Source organism: Podarcis tiliguerta (assembly GCF_965153285.1).
Source record: "Podarcis tiliguerta genome assembly, chromosome: 13".
Classification (NCBI taxonomy): Eukaryota; Metazoa; Chordata; class Lepidosauria; order Squamata; family Lacertidae; genus Podarcis; species Podarcis tiliguerta.
Window position 1 is genome coordinate 27,657,527 of NC_139546.1, and position 16,972 is coordinate 27,674,498.

Sequence of the window (16,972 nt, forward strand, 5' to 3'; positions counted from 1 at the left end):
TCCCATTTGCTCTCCAGTCCCACTGTACCTTAGTGCAGTTGAGTTATTTTTAATCTGAGGCAGAAATATCCTACAAACCTCTCTCCCTGTCTCTGGTTGTGAAAATACAACAGTAATAAAATTAAATAGGTAACAATTTGTTGCCCTTTCATAAACCTTAAAATCAGCTGCCTGAGGCAGGCACCTCACTAATGGTAGGGCTGGCCCTGGGTGTTCTTTAGGGTCTGGATATAGCACCCAATAAAACATACCATTCCCATAGGCTGGACAAACAATGAAACTTCTATATGATTGGTGGTTTTGTTCTAATGCATGATTGTATAACACACCATTCCCATTGGTTGGACAAACAATGGAACTTCTATATGATTGGTTGCTTTGCTCTAATGTGTGATTGGTTTGTGTAACAGCAAGGTCTGATTGGACAGTGGGGTTCTTGGGGCCAGTTGAACAGTTAGAAAATTCAGATGGAAAACATGGTGAACTTGCTGAGAGGTGTAAGAATCGGGGGGAAAAGTGAGTAAGAAAGGCGCTGATTCAGAAGTGTCTTTAAGTAATTATAATAACTCTGGGCAGCTCCCAACAGACTGAAAACAGAATAAAACATCAAACATTAAAAACGTCCCTAAACAGGGTTGCCTTCAGATGTCTTCTAAAAGTCAGATAGTTGTTTATTTCCTTGACATCTGATGGGAGGGCATTCCACAGGGCGGGTGCCACCACCGAGAAGGCCCTCTGCCTGGTTCCCTGTAACTTCACCTCTCACAGTGAGGGAACTGCCAGAAGGCCCTCGGAGCTGGACTTCAGTGTCTGGGCAGAACGACGGGGGTGAGTATTGTTATATTTATATTCTACTTCCCCCCCCATGATCGCAGGGTAGAGTACTTGGTTCTCCCTTCTTTATCCTCACAGCAACCCTGTGAGGTAGGTAGGTAGTCTGAGAGATAGGGACTGGCCCAAATGAGCTTCAAGGTCACCCCAAATCCCACTGAATTCAAGGAGATTTGGGACTAAGTAGCATATGTATCATTTATATGCCAATCAGTTTTTCCATATCCAGTTCTAACTGTAGCTTCTTGTCCCACATTGAGATATCTCAGGAGACAGATGAGGTGATCAGGCACTCCCATTTCTTTAAGAACTTGCCATAGTTTGCTGTGGTCGACACAGTCAAAGGCTTTTGCATAGTCAATGAAGCAGAAGTAGATGTCTTTCTGGAACTCTCTAGCTTTCTCCATAATCCAGCGCATGTTTTCAATTTGGTCTCTGGTTCCTCTGCCCCTTCGAAATCCAGCTTGCACTTCTGGAAGTTCTCGATCCACATACTGCTTAAGCCTTCCTTGTAGAATTTTAAGCATAACCTTGCTAGCGTGTGAAATGAGTGCAATTGTGCGGTAGTTGGAGCATTCTTTGGCACTGCCCTTCTTTGGGATTGGGATGTAGACTGATCTTCTCCAATCCTCTGGCCACTGCTGAGTTTTCCAAATTTGCTGGTTTTTCCCATTCTATTGTTTTCCTCTATTTCTTTGCATCGCTCGTTTAAGAAGTCCTTCTTGTCTCTCCTTGCTATTTTTTGGAAATCTGCATTCAATTTCCTGTATCTTTCACTATCTCCCTCACATTTTGCTTGCCTTCTCTCCCTCGCTATTTGTAAGGCCTCATTGGACAGCCATTTTGCTTTCTTGCATTTCCTTTTCATTGGGATGGTTTTAGTTGCTGCCTCTTGTATAATGTTATGAGCCTCCATCCATAGTTCTTCAGGCACTCTGTCCAGCAAATCTAAATCCTTAAACCTGTTCCTCACTTCCACTGTGTATTCATAAGGGATTTGACTTAGATTGTATCTTACCGGCCCAGTGGTTTCTTCAATTTAAGCTTGAATTTTGCTATAAGAAGCTGATGATCTGAGCTACAGTCAGCTCCAGGTCTTGTTTTTGCTGACTGTATAGAGCTTCTCCATCTTTGGCTGCAGAGAATATAATCAATCTGATTTCGATGCTGCCCATCTGGTGATATCCATGTGTAGAGTCATCTCTTGTGTTGTTGGAAAAGAGTGTTTGTGATGACCAGCTTGTTCTCTTGGCAGAACTCTATTAGCCTTTGCCCTGCTTCGTTTTGAACTCCAAGGCCAAACTTGCCAGTTGTTCCTTTTATCTCTTGACTCCCTACTTTAGCATTCCAATCCCCTATAATGAGAAGAACATCCTTCTTTGGTGTCATTTCTATGAGGTGTTGTAAGTCTTCATAGAATCGGTCAATTTCAGCTGCTTCAGCACCAGTGGTTGGTGCATAAACTTGGATTACTGTGATGTTAAAAGGTCTGCCTTGGATTCGTATCGAGATCATTCTATCATTTTTGAGATTGCATCCCAGTACAGCTTTTGACACTCTTTTGTTGACTATGAGGGCCACTCCATTTCTTTTACGGGATTCTTGCCCACAGTAGTAGATGTGATGGTTATCTGAACTGAATTCTCCCATTCCCATCCATTTTAGTTCACTGATGCCCAGGATGTCATTATTTATTCTTGCCATCTCATTTTTGACCACATCCAACTTACCAAGGTTCATGGTTCTTACATTCCAGGTTCCTATGCAATATTTTTCTTTACAGCATTGGACTTTCCTTTCGCTTCCAGGCATATCCGCAACTGAGCATCCTTTCGGCTTTGGCCCAGCCGCTTCATCAGCTCTGAATCTACTTGTACTTGTCCTCCGCTCTTCCTCAGTAGCATGTTGGACGCCTCCCGACCTGAGGGGCTCATCTTCCAGCGTTATGACTTTTATATGCCTGTTGTCTTTGTCCATGGAGTTTTCTTGGCAGGGATACTGGAGTGGCTTGCTGGTTCCTGCTCCAGGTGGGTCACGTTTGGTCAAAACTCTCCACTATGACATGTCCATCTTGTGTGGCCCTGCACGGCATAGCTCATAGCTTCTCTGAGTTATTCAAACCCCTTCGCCATGGCAAGGCAGTGATCCACGAAGGGGGTCAATCATGGTAATGGAAAATTAATAACAAAACCTTGGACTAAGTGACCAGTATATACATATTATTTCATAATAATCAAGTACTTTAATAGTACACTGTTGCTCTTTGCAACCATCATTACTAACCTTGAGTGAGCTTGTGGGGGGCAGAGGAATAAATTCTCTGTTTTGGGACTCTCACAGTAGATTTGGCAGATTGCTTTGGAAAGGGCAATGAAGAGATAACAGGAACTTGAAGAGTTTATTTCTGTGGCCATCTCACCCAATGATACCTGTTGCCTGGTAGGAAGGAGTTGTGTGTGTCACATGGCCTGGACGATGGTGGAGGTCTTTGGGAACTGAGTGGGGATGGAAGCACTGGGAGGGAAGGCAAAGCAATGATGATAGGGCTGGAGGTCAGTGGTGGAGCACCTGTCTTTGCATGTAGAAGGTCCCAAGTACAACCACTGGCATATCCAGGTAGGTAGTACAGTCTGAGTCAGTATATGGTAGCTTTTTCCATTCCCAGTGATAGCAGCAGGAGGGAAACCCATAAGTGATCTGGTGGGTGCCAGGCAGAGTTTCTCTTAGGCTTCTCTCCCGTCTGGCACGGACACTTCTCAGTTCTAACTGAGAAGATGCGCCAAGCACAATCTTGCACTCAGAGGGTCCTTCAGCCTTGGAAAGCAAGGAAGTGGACCTCCATGGCCAATGGGGAGATGAGTAACGACGTCATGGCAAGGCAGGGAGAATGTAGCCCCAGATCAAAGGAGTTGCCCATCCTTGTTAACTTTTCCTTTTACCCTCTGCTATGCCCATAAGGTAGCTAAAGAGGGATTTCCCCACATCACTCAGTCTCACCAAGGAGGTAAGTGGCCATGAACAACCTAGCATGAGCCAAAAGGAGTCTCAAGTGGGAAGAACATATAGTACCCCTCTGGAGATGCAATGAGGTTGAGAGTACGTTCTTTCATATGTGATGGACCTGTAAAAGGATTAAAGAGTATTGGGAAATAATTTATAATGAACTGGGAAAAAAAATGTTTAAAAGCACTTTTCCAAGAAAACCAGAGTCCTTTTCGTTGAGGATAATTCAGATGGAAATTCCCAGGTGTCAAAATGGTTATTTATGTATGCTACTACTTCGGCCTGTGTTTTTGTTAGCCCCTAAATGGAAAATGAGCGAGTTGCCAACTGAAGAAGAATGGCAACTTAAACTGATGGAATATGTGCAGCTTGTGGACCTAACGTATGGAATAAGAGAACAAGAAGAACATACATTTAAAGAAGATTGGAAAATGTTTATTGAATATATGGGGGGAAATTGTGTACACCTGAAAACAAGGGCAGCATTAAGATAAATTCAACTGTGTAAATAAGTTTTGATGGATGTAATAATGGGACACTGAATGGTTTAGTTTATGTAAAATATGCAGGGATTTATGTTATGCAAAATGAACTATGGAAAGAGAAGAAGGGAAGTCACTGATATTTTAAGGCTGTTTGAATGAATATTTTAAAATGTAAAACAGATAATTAAATAAAAATTATATATATATATATATATATATATATGAAAGAACATACAGTGTTGTGTTCCTGCTTTTAGGAGCACCAGTGTCTTTTACTTTAAGGCAGCATTTCCATCTTCTTTAAAAATAAGCTCTTATGCTTTCAGTAGAAACTGCCAGGTCACAATGAAAGGGCCAACAAATACTGCAGACAGGACAAACAGCACTCACTGGCCATACACCGCCTAATAAAATTTCAGCTGCCCTTGAAACACTGGCTAGATCAGCAGCAATTTCCAAGTCATCGTGTTTAGCTCTCAGGGATGAAAACTTCACTTGTTAGTTTCAGTCTGTGTAGCCTCTGTTAAAGAGACAGAAGCAGGCAATGACTATTTTCTTCCCTTTAGCCATTTGGCAATCCTGAGCAAAAGCTTTGTCCCGTACTGTATCAGCTCGTGCAGAAGTGAAGCGAAAATGGGAGCGGTCTAATGCTGTTTGAAAAGGTCAGGTTTAACATAGCAGGGTTTTGAACATCTCCTTCTGTTATAGTTGTGGGAGGAAGATGTGGCCAGGCAGGGCCTATATAAAGAATGAGCATGATGTGGTTTCTTCACGCCTGTCAGATTCCCTGACTGAGAGTAGAGATGGCTCCTGTCATAGCTTTCCTCACATGCACCTGGGCTCTCCTGCCACTACTTGCGGCATCTGAAGGTAAGAACCATTCCACCTGTCAATTCTCTGGCCCCTTTTCGCTGGGTTGGTGTGTGTGTGTGTCATTTTACTTTCTTATTTATTTAATGAGATTTATATACCACTTAATCATGAAAGCCTCTAAGTGGTTTACATAAAATATGCATTAATATTATTGATAAAATCAATACTAAAAACAAGCCACCCTATTCCCCCCATAAAGCCAAGAGTTTTTAAAAAATATGCATTATGAAACACATATTATCGTATTTTTCCATGTATAACACGCCCCTGTGTATAAGATGCCACCTATTTTTTGGGACTCAAAATTAAGAAAATGCACTATACACTATCCATGTATAAGACGATGCCTTCTTTTAAACTTCAAGAATGTAGGAAAATTAAAAGGTCTGCCTTGGATTCGTATCGAGATCATTCTATCATTTTTGAGATTGCATCCCAGTACAGCTTTTGACACTCTTTTGTTGACTATGAGGGCCACTCCATTTCTTTCACGGGATTCTTGCCCACAGTAGTAGATGTGATGGTTATCCGAACTGAATTCTCCCATTCCAGTCCATTTTAGTTCACTGATGCCCAGGATGTCAATATTTATTCTTGCCATCTCATTTTTGACCACATCCAACTTACCAAGGTTCATGGTTCTTACATTCCAGGTTCCTATGCCATATTTTTCTTTACAGCATTGGACTTTCCTTATATATATGTATATATTACATCATATCAAATGAGATTACCTGTACGGGCAGACTTGCTTAAGCAATTTTTTTTAAAAAGCTGGCACCAAAAAGCGTACAGCAAAGGTGCCTAATATCATGGATCTAGTTACAGATCTGAATAAGTATGCATGCACGCGAAAGCTCATACCAATAACAAACTTAGTTGGTCTCTAAGGTGCTACTGGAATGAATTTTTTTATTTAATATCATGGAGTCCTACTTTCAACAAATCTCTTGCAGTTGATTTTAGCTTTAATAGTTAATCTTTTATTTTTGCATTAAATATTAAAACACACAAATTGACATATTGAAAAATGACAGATTACCGGTAATTACATAACTAGTAATCGGGCATGCTGAGGAAAAAAGTAATTTGCCATCCAAATAAAACACCATGTCTCTGTCCCCCCCCCCCCAATTCCACATCTTAATTTGATCCATTACATCAAATAAAGCTCTCTGCAACTCAGGTCCTCATGTTCCACCCAGTATTTTACAAAGGAGCCCCATATTAAATAAAAGTGATATTTCCTTCTTCCAAGAAAAGAGGGTTCTCCTTATTTATTGAAACCTGCACAGTAGCAAACAATGTTCCTAGATTTTAGCCATTTCATCACTGACATTTTTTAATACTGAAAGCAAAGCAAAGCAAAGCAAAGCAAAGCAAAACAGAAGCACCTGGGTCAAAATAAATTCTGGCAAAGTTGATTGATTTTTTTTGCCACTGGGGTGCTTTTTTTTTGCTCCCACACCCAAATGAAATGCAGGAGACACAAGTGGAAGAAAGGTTATGTATAACAAGTAGTTTAACCAAATTAACCAAATTAATAAAGTATGCTGCTGTTGAATGCTCCCCTGCAGTGTGCATGCCAGGCCCTAAAAGGCTCCACAGTGCACCATGCATTTTTGTACACATTATTCAGTTAGAGAATTCCACTGCAAAATTTGGAGACGTGAGAATTTTGAAGGCACATTGTTTTGAAAAGTGCGAATTTGGTAGATTTGCCTTTAAATGCGAACTGAATCAAACCTAGCTCCTGGACACCCAAGGAACATCCATGACAGATGGCCATCTCTTATGTATTTTTCTTTTCACACAGTTTCTGCTGAGTGTGGTGCAACTTTCCTTATTTTTCCTTTTCCTTTGTCTCCCTTCCAGCCCCTCCAGGCTGTGTTCTTCCCTTCCTTTTCAATGGCAGATACTACTCTTCGTGCACCACTGATGGCAACCCTGACCAACAGCTGTGGTGTGCCACAACTGAAAACCATGACAAGGATCGTAGATGGAAGCCATGTGCTCTTAGAGGTGAGAGGCATACAGTCCTTCTGGTAACATTCATTTGCGTGTTAATATGTCGTCCTGCAGACTATGTTTATTTACACACTGAAGTGTTCTATGAGTTGAAATTGATCCAAAAAGGTCCTAGCAGGGCTGGCCTGCTCATGAGGTAGATGGAAGCAGCAACCTCAGGCAGTGGAATCCAATGGGGGTGGCAATCCTATTGCTAGCAAGCATCATCAGCAGGCCAGTGGGACAGGGATTCCCCTTACTCTACCACCACCACCTCTCCCTCCTCCTCATAAAGATGTTATTCCATTTTCTGAGCTTGCAAAAAGTCCTCTTGCACCATCCTAAAGGGAATTCTAATCCTCACAATGCCCAGGAATGCTCATTGCCCCCTCTTCAAATTAGCTCCTTTGGGCAGTTGCCCATTTGCCCTCTTGTAAATATTCCTCTGATGGAACATTTGTTCTGATCTGTTTGTGGGGAGGTTATACAACAGCAAGCATTCATGCTGATTTGCTTGCACAACATTTTCAGTGGTACCTCGGGTTACATACGCTTCAGGTTACATACGCTTCAGGTTACAGACTCTGCTAACCCAGAAATAGTGCTTCAGGTTAAGAATTTTGCTTCAGGATGAGAACAGAAATCGTGCTCCGGCGGTGCGGTGGCAGCAGGAGGCCCCATTAGCTAAAGTGGTGCTTCAGGTTAAGAACAGTTTCAGGGTAAGTACGGACCTCCGGAACGAATTAAGTACTTAACCCGAGGTACCACTGTATATGCCTTACCATTAGACATTTGTTTATCCCAGACTGTTCAGGGCATTTCTCTGCCACTTTACTACTTGTAAAAGTATGTATGTATGTATTTTAAAGTGGCTTTAAGCTACTTCAACTGTGCAAACCTGAATTCCTGATGTGGACATGAATCCCTCCTGCAAGATATTTTGCTCTGGAGGTGACCAAAAAGATTAACAAAGTTCATTACAGTCTCAATCTCATCCTATTGTTAAGAAGAGCAGCTTTGCAGGGAGTGATTAACCATCTTCCTACTCCAAATTGCTCACCATTAGCTGTTTTCCCCTCTTGCAGTGTTGATACTGCATATCGGCCCATGCAAACATGTTTGAACATGTGTGTGTGTGTCTAGGCAATATGGAGATAGGGGTCAACATATTCTATCACTGCTTTTCTGCTCTCAGTCACTCTACTCAAATGTGCCTCCCCCAGTAAATGGGCAATGACACATTTATACTTTTGTGTAACATATAGTAACCCTCTGACCTCCCCATTCAGGAAGTAAATAGGTTTAATTCTCGTTAATGATACGTATCTGTGACAACCCCCAGAGGCAGTGTCTATATAGGCACTATGTGTCTTTGCCTGAGTGGTTGGATTTCAATCCCAGCAGGCAAAGGAAATGGGGTTTGGTGGTGGGCAGTTGATCAGCAGCATGTACAGATCCTGAAGCCTTTGTCTGCCTGGTTTGATTTGTCTTGCCTACCTGTCAAAATAGCCCACAGTGTTTGGGGCAGGTAAGAATCTGGCTGTTGGCTGCATCCAGTTCCCTGCCCCTGCGATAGGGTGTGACTATTTTTTTTAAAAAGGATAATATAAGAAAGAAGCAAGAAAACTGTTACTAATGATTTATTGGCATAAACATGCACAAACTCTGCTTTTGTCTTTTGCCTAGAATATGGAGGCAACTCGAATGGAGCAGAATGTGTTTTCCCCTTCAGCTACAAAGGCCGTACTTACTACACCTGCACTAACAAATTCGAAATAAAAGGGCGCTACTGGTGTGCTACAACAGGAAGCTATGATAAGGACAAGAGGTGGAGCTTCTGTGCTGACACCAGTATGTAAACTGGGGGCCTGTTGGATTAGAAGCCAGGGTTGGGTTGCGTCACAGGGCTTGGAAGATGGTTGGTTGTAGATTAAGCACAATGAATGATTTTTTGGGGGTACACATTACTGAGAATATTCCCTTGTAAATTCCATTCTCTGCAAATGCTCTTTGTAAACTCTCCTTTCCAGTGCTTTGCTTTCACTTTGACATCAGCATCAGCATTGGCCAGGCAGGCACATTACAAAATGGAAGTGTGAAATTAAGGGTGTCAGAGCCACCCAAAATTAAGCAGTTTTTCCATTTATTTTAGTGGGTGGATTACAGACCCTCCAAGTGTCACTATTTTCCAGGGAAAGTCCTAGATTTACAGAAACCATTCTGGTTTTTTATTTGATCTGCTCCTGGAATGCCCCGCTTTTCCTTAGGGTGTCCCTATTTTCATTGGAGAAATGTTGGAGGGTTAGGCATATGTTTAATTTTCTCCCATTGGAATCAATGGAACATGAGCGGCAATCCTATACACACTGTTTTGGGAGTATTTTTCTTTATTTACTTAAAGCATGTTTTACCCCATGCTTGATTGAAGAGGGGTGTGTGGTAAAAGCTTTCAGAGTGGCTTGCAACAGTCAATAGTCAGATTATCAGTGCGGAGCAGTGGCATTGCGGGGGGGGGGCAGTTTGCCCCAGATGCCATCCCTGGGGTGTGTGTGACGACCCCCCCGGTGGATCAATGCAGCGGCACTCACATCCCCCCTGCAGGGTGGATCAGTCCTGCGCCGGTCGCACTCCAGGCGGCGGATGCGATGGCGGGGGGTGATGGAGCCAATAGCTACACCCCGGTGCAGAGTCCCTGCAATTCTTTCTCTCCTTCTGCTGTACCAGAATTGAGGATTCCACCTGCATCTGAGGGCCACATTCCCTTCTAGGTAACGTTCCCAGGGCCACATGGTAGTGATGAGAGGAGTCAGAAGGAAAAGTGAGCACAGCAAAGAATGTCCATATTACCTTACACTTACACAGCCCTCTCTGTCCTTCATTCAGTCATGCAAGAAGCGTTATCAGAGTTCAAGGACGCATTCTAGCTATCCCAAAACACTCAAGGAGGGGTCAAAGCAGGGCTGGTGAGCAGTGAGACTAGGGAGGGAGTATGGCCTGGGGAAAGGCCTGGGGATGCATTCAGTCCCCAGCCCTGAAGTCCCCCAGCCTCGTTTTATCGTCTGATTGACCTAAAAGGGACTTACCTCTGAGCAGATATGCATAGACAGGGCTTCTTTTCAGCCGGAACGTGGTGGAACTCAGTTCTGGCACCTCTCAGGTGGGCTCCATTGCCATGGGAGGCTTACATGGTGAGTTCTGGCACCTCTTCTTCTAGAAAAATAGCACTGTGCATAGGATAGCATTTTTAAAACTTTAGATGGATGCTGATGTGGGTAGTTGTTCCATGATTTAATCAGGCATAGGAATCTGATTGCTGAGCGCATTCAGCAGGACAAAGAAGCATTGTGGGTTATTAAGGAAGCCCCTCCTTCTCTCTCTCCTCCACTTCTTCCAGGACTAGATGCAAATTTAGCTACAGGGCCCTGCATGTTCCCTTTCGTCTTCCAAGGCAAGTGGTACAAAGCTTGCACAACAGATGGGAGATTCGATGGGAAGCTCTGGTGCTCTCTTGTCACCAACTACGATGAAAATCCGACGTGGGCATACTGTGAACCCTCAAGTAAGCAAAATAGGGAAGTATGTGGGAAAGGCTGTTCAGGGTGACAGACCAGAAATGTTTCTCTTCCTTGTCCCAAACAAGGGCTGAACACCTGGCCATTATTATTATTATTATTATTATTATTATTATTATTATTATTATTATTGCATACCTGTCCTTCACTATGAAGTCCCAGGCCAGGTTAAAAGTAGGGTTGGTCCGCCCAATATTGGCTGCATTCAGGAAGTACTTTATTCAACCCAATTAAACTGGAAAATCATGGGAGTTATGTGCTATAATTTTCCCCATGATTTTTATGTAACACACTACCGCCACACATGTGATGAAATCTGGGGCTGTATTTCTGAATCCAATTCTTTCCTGGCCTTGGGAGAAAAGAAGCACACATGAGGATTAAGGGCTGATGACCCGTCTGATGGCACACACTGTTGTGGGACACAATGTGAACGGAATCTAGTGCAACATGCAGTAATATCCCTCAGGAAGACACCGTTCCATAACTCCACAGGTAATGCAGTGTACAAGGAATGTTGGGAAAGGGACAGAAGTGCCAACATTGTAAACAGGAAAACGAATACAATAATTCCCACATCTGAATGCACATTATATCTAAGGTGTCATTTTATAATAAAATCCTACTGCAATCAATGAGACAAATTCGTGACTTAAGTGGATTTCAGTGGTACCCGAGTACAACTGACATAACCTGGATTCAATCCATTTCATCTATATCTATCATTCATCTATCTATCTATCTATCTATCTATCTATCTATCTATCTATCTATCTGCAGAATTTGGCGAATTCCCCTTACAGCTGGCTAGCATGTACACAAAATGCAACGGAATATGAATATCACACCAATCCCCTCTTTATGTTGCTTCAGTTAATGACTCACCTCTCCACTCTGTTTCTCTTCAGAACCTGCCTCCTGCGTCTTTCCCTTCAAGTTTAGGAACAAGTCATACTCCTCGTGCACCAAAGAAGGAAGTTTTGATGGGCAGCTGTGGTGTGCCACAACTCCAGACTATGACAAAGACAGCAGTTGGAAAGGATGTTCCCTCCAAGGTAGAGTCCTGAGCTGACTGCCTGGCTGCTGCCAGCTTCGCCTCCTATTTATGCGACTGGCCCCATCTCCAGCAGTGCTAAATGACTGAGGTTTGGCGGGAACCTCCAAAGAATAGCACTGAGAGGCAGGCCAGCCCAAGCAGCCGGTAGGTCCCCAGGATCCTGCAAAGAGCGCCCACGGTGTAAGTTGTGAGCGCTCATTTTGGGCCTAGTTTGTGGTGCAAACCACCCTTTGATGAATATTCATCATGGCAGTGCAGAATCTAGCAACTGAGTATGTAACATCTGGGTTTTCACCTTGAAGTAGCAGGGAGGTATAAGGTTGTTCTGTACGACCTGGGAATTTATGTAGTATAGGCAAGATCAGGTATAGGCAAACACGGCCCTCCAGCTATTTTGGGACTACAATTCCCATCATCCCTGACCACTGGTCCTGTTAGCTAGGGATGATGGGAGTTGTAGTTCCAAAACATCTGGAGGGCCAAGTTTGCCTATGCCTGGACAACGTGAACCTAGCTTGTATATCTGTATAGTATTGGCAGTGAAAAAATACATGTTCTGTTGTTTCCAGTTGCCAGAGCCATAAGGGCATTAATCTGCTCCTTGTACGGTGTCTTCCTAAAGTGGCCTTCCTGGATGGTGACTCTGCAGATCACAGGATTTTAACTGAGTTTTAATTGGATATAATTGCAATCCCACAAAATGTAGCGATGACCACCAACGTGGCTGGCTTTAAAAAGGGGGTTAGACAAATTATGGAGAATAAGGCTCCCAGAGACTACCAGCTACAATGGCAGTGTTCCACCTCCAATGCCTGTGTTTAGTGGCTGCTGTGAATCGGAAGTGGGGAGGTTCCTGTTGCACTCATTTCTTGTATGGGCTTCCCATAGGCATCTTGCTGGCCACTGTGAAAACAGGATGTTGGAGGAAGTGGGCCTTGGCCTAATTCATTAAGTGTCTGTCTTTATCTAGTCCTTGAATGCAGAGGCATTGCCCATCCTTCATACAGTTCTCTTTGACAACACGACAAAACTCTACGGCATGTTATTTTTTGTGTCCCCCCCGTCTGCAGAGTATGGAGGGAACTCCAATGGCCAGCCCTGCTGGTTCCCTTTCACCTTCAACAACCAGACATTTGATGCCTGCACCAATGAGGATGACGACGGCACGAAGAATGGGGGATACTGGTGTTCCACTACTCCAAACTACGATGAGCAAAAGCTATGGAGCTTCTGTGCTGACACAAATTTGAGAAGTGGGGAAGTTTTATTACCAGGTTAGCAGAAAGCTGCCCAGGTAGGGGTGTAGGAGAAAGTTGGTTTCAGACATGCAGCCTGATCTTATGCATGTTTACTTGGAAGCCCATGCCGCCAAGCAGATTTTGATCCTAATGTGTTGAAGTAATATGCTGTAGGCTGCAATTCAATGCACAGTTATTTGGGAGCAAATAACTTCTAAATAATCAGAAGTATTATTAAGATAGCTTCCTAGCCTCCTTATTCCTTTGCTAGAGGTGCTCATCTCATGATTTTCTCTCGCATTCCACTCCCAACCCTCACGGGACAAGATGGAGAATCTACGAAGAGCTGTGTCTTTCCTTTCACCTACAATGGCAAGTCTTACACAAGCTGTACATCAGTTGGGACAGTAAACTGGAAGTACTGGTGCTCTCTCACCAGCGACTATAATATAGATCGCCAGTGGAAATACTGCGAACCTTCAGGTAGGAATGAATCCTTCTTGGTGCTTCATAAAGTACTTTATAGTGGGCATGGGCAGCAAGAGCAACAGTAGAAGCGTCACAGATTAGAAAGCTTTCAGTTTTCCATTCTGTGCAGTTTTGTATCTATATTTAGGTTCCCCTGAAGTCCTGGTTTCCTTTTACAGCTTAAATCTCCCCCCCCAACAAAACTTTACCTTATGTTCAACAGATTGGAAAAAACAAGAAGATTATCAGCCATAAAGACAAGCGAGACCGGCAACTATCAGTAAGGTAAATATGTTTCATGTTTCCATGTCATTTTTATTTGTCTCTCAATCTGGGAACATTTTTCAGCTTGAGGGACACATTCCCTTCTGGGCAACATTCCATAGACCACATGACAGTGGTGAGCGGGGCCAGGAGCAGCTGTGGGTTCAGCAATAAATGCAAATTTTACCTCTGCACAGTAGGCTGGCTCCTTCACACTCTCACACCCTTCTCTATCCTCCTTCCCATCAACCAAGAAGCATTATCAGAGTCTGATGATACACTGGAGCCCGGCAAAAACATCCAAGGAAGGTGCAAAGCAGGGCTGGTGAGGGTTGTGTCTCACAAAGAGTGTGAGGCCTGGAGAGAGTCCTGAGAGCTACCGTATTTTTCGCTCTATAAGACACACCAGACCACAAGATGCACCTAGTTTTTGGAGGAGGAAAACAAGAAAAAAAAAATTCTGAATCTCAGAAGCCAGAACAGCAAGAGGGATCACTGCGCAGTGAAAGCAGCAATCCCTCTTGCTGATCTGGCTTCTGGGATAGCTGCGCAGCCTGCATTCGCTCCATAAGACACACACACATTTCCCCTTACTTTTTAGGAGAGAAAAAGTGAGAATATAGAGCAAAAAATACGGTAAATAGAGAGTGTTCTGAGGTTCTCCACCCTTGCTTTGGGCCCTGTCTCTTTTAACATGCAATACTGCTTAGCACTTCAGTAGACAATGAATGATCAAGAGTTAATTTGGGGAAAAACTGGTGATGAGCAAACTTCCTTTCTCTTCACTTAGAATTAGGCTTAGCAAGTCAAGGTGATTCCTACCTCCCCAAGCCACATATAACAGCTTGGTTTATTTTCCTAATTTTGAAATTTGGACCTGGCCATGCTTCCAATCACATAAATAAGCACACAAAAGAGTCAGAATGCCTCTCTCATCAAGTGCCAGGGGCAAGTGCCAGGAGCAGGTCAGTAATAAACATACACAGCATCAGTGAACTTAACTCTTTATTCCAAGAAACAAACAGCTCAGGAGGCCAGGTCTAGTGAGCACATCAACTCTCCCTGGTAGATCTTGCCCCAATGAGGCAGTTGTGAGAACTGAAGGTCCCCGTCTTCCCACAGTTGTCTAATCCTCCCCGCCCCCCCAGATCCTTCCCAAGCAGTTTAAGACTTTCTTGATGTGTGTGTGTCTCCTTTGCCCTGGGAGACCAGGGGGAAGGAGAGCTGGTCACAGCAGGAAGGGGAGACCCTTTGGCTTCTTAAGCAGCCTGCCTGATCTCTGCCTCTTTGACCTGCTCCTCTCTAGCTTCTGCTTCTGGCCTGCTTTATTGAGCAGACTCTTTCTGCTCAATAAATCCTGTCACCTCTTCAGCTTCCAACATCTCCTCCTCCCATTCTTCTCCCTTTTCTCCCTCTGACCACTCATCGTCATCCCACCACCACTCCCCTGGCTCCAAACCTTCTTCCCTTGGGGGTTCCCCAGCTAGTGCCTCCCACCACTCCTCTACATCCAGCCTCCCCATGGCATCAAGACACACTGACTTGCACCCTCTTCTTTTTCTGGTTACCAAGTGACAGTTCTGGAAACCTTTCTGTAAGACCTTTTCTCCTTGGCTCCTTCAAGGCTAAAGTAGCAACACCCCAGGCACCAAGAATTCTGTGAAATGCAGTTTCCTATGTTGCCCGAATACTTAATGCACACACTGGGTACTCTGGAAACGACATGCCCCAGGGCTCCTTATGCCTGAGAATGCTGCCCTTTGGAGTATTCATGAAATCAGCTCATGAACCCTTTGCCTTCTAGCTTTATTGGACTTGCTACATGCCTATTAGCTCCGACTTTAGGTGTTGTTGGTAACTAACCAGCATGTATCTTTTCCCACCAGATTACCAAAACCAATCAACCAATATCTTGGACATCTGTGATTCCCACTACACTGTTTCACTAGTGGAAAGTGGCTAGTTTTCATCTGGGCCTATCCTGTTTCCACCTATGCTACAACTATGGATAAAGTCTCTTACATACTGCAGCTGCTCTTCATCCCTGGCCTAGGATTCTGCTAGGGACCCAGTCTTTGAAGATGTTTTGCCCTCATCACCAATGAACAGCAGTTCAGAAGCACCACCAGCATATCTAACACTGTCGTCACTTTCATCCTAGATTTCCTAACTGATACACAAACTCCTCCTCCGTCCTTTACTCACATGATGAGCAGCTCTGTGCCCAGTTGCTGAAGAACAAAATCTATTCTTGTCTTGTCTGACAGCTGTAGTCTTTTGGATTATACACATGGTAGCACAAAGTCATATAAAAGCATATTAATTAAAATTAGTAATTAAAATCAAGCAGTAATATAATTGTGCATTTTCTGTACGGCCATGATTTCACTCCCTTAACAATGAACATATGGGTTCGCATCTGGGTTATCATTAATCATCTACAGATTATTATGGTTGGGCAGAAGAGTGTAAATGGGGTAGGCTTGGTGAAATGTTAGAAGCTGGAGTGGTGTGAATAGACAAGGGAGAAAAAAGAAGGGAGTACTGCCTACAGCATCTCCTCCCCTATAGCTGCTATTCTCTAGCCTTTGCTAATTGGAATAAACTGTTTGAAGGGAAAGGGTTCATTTGGGATCAGATCTGAAATATTTAAATTTTGCTATATAAAGGGAGGGTGTACTGTGTAATCTAGCTAGCATGAAATGAACACTATTATCAAGAACTGATGAGGCTGCTCTGTTCTGGGCACCTATATAATTGACTTCTGTATACCATTGCATAGTTTACATTTTGATGACAAGATGACGTGTGAGTGATGTTACAGATGTACACAAGAAATGTGCAACTTTCAAATTTGTGGGTGGATGATTGACCCGGGTTGTTGTAAATGTGTCCTCCTGTAACACTAAGTGGTTTATTTCACCTGCATACTTAATAAAGTCTATCCTTGCAAATTCACAATAGAGTAGCTTTGTAAACTGTGAACCACCAAGACAGAGAAGCTATGAATGAAGTGGAAAAACTCTGACACCGGGAGCTTCATTCCTGTCAGTGTTTTTTTATGGGTACCCAACATGGTGCCATCCAGATATTGTTGGTCTACAATTCTCATCAGCTAGAGCCAGTGCGCTTGATGGTCAGGGAAAATGGGAGTTGTTGTCAACAACAACAACA

The 16,972-nt window shown here is 43.5% G+C and overlaps 1 protein-coding gene across 1 annotated transcript; it reads left to right on the forward strand.

Annotated features, from left to right (window-relative positions):
* Window positions 1-406: 406 nt before the first annotated feature.
* On the forward strand, window positions 407-16,759 carry LOC310663344 (uncharacterized protein). The gene is made up of 10 exons (XM_083411146.1): window positions 407-516; window positions 5,028-5,189; window positions 7,068-7,214; window positions 8,886-9,050; window positions 10,594-10,758; window positions 11,680-11,826; window positions 12,899-13,102; window positions 13,394-13,549; window positions 13,758-13,819; window positions 15,685-16,759. The coding sequence occupies exons 2-9, from the start codon at window positions 5,123-5,125 to the stop codon at window positions 13,787-13,789; spliced, it is 1,083 nt and encodes a 360-aa protein (XP_083267272.1). The 5' UTR covers window positions 407-516; window positions 5,028-5,122; the 3' UTR covers window positions 13,790-13,819; window positions 15,685-16,759.
* The last annotated feature ends 213 nt before the right edge of the window (window positions 16,760-16,972 follow it).

What these genes read in the sequence shown, in the direction of transcription:
- LOC310663344 (XM_083411146.1), top strand. Translation starts at nt 5,123, where the DNA reads ATGGCTCCTGTCATAGCTTTCCTCACATGCACCTGGGCTCTCCTGCCA. An exon ending in ACTACTTGCGGCATCTGAAG is followed by an intron (nt 5,190 to 7,067) that starts GTAAGAACCATT and finishes TCTCCCTTCCAG; the next exon opens with CCCCTCCAGGCTGTGTTCTT. An exon ending in GAAATACTGCGAACCTTCAG is followed by an intron (nt 13,550 to 13,757) that starts GTAGGAATGAAT and finishes TATGTTCAACAG; the next exon opens with ATTGGAAAAAACAAGAAGAT.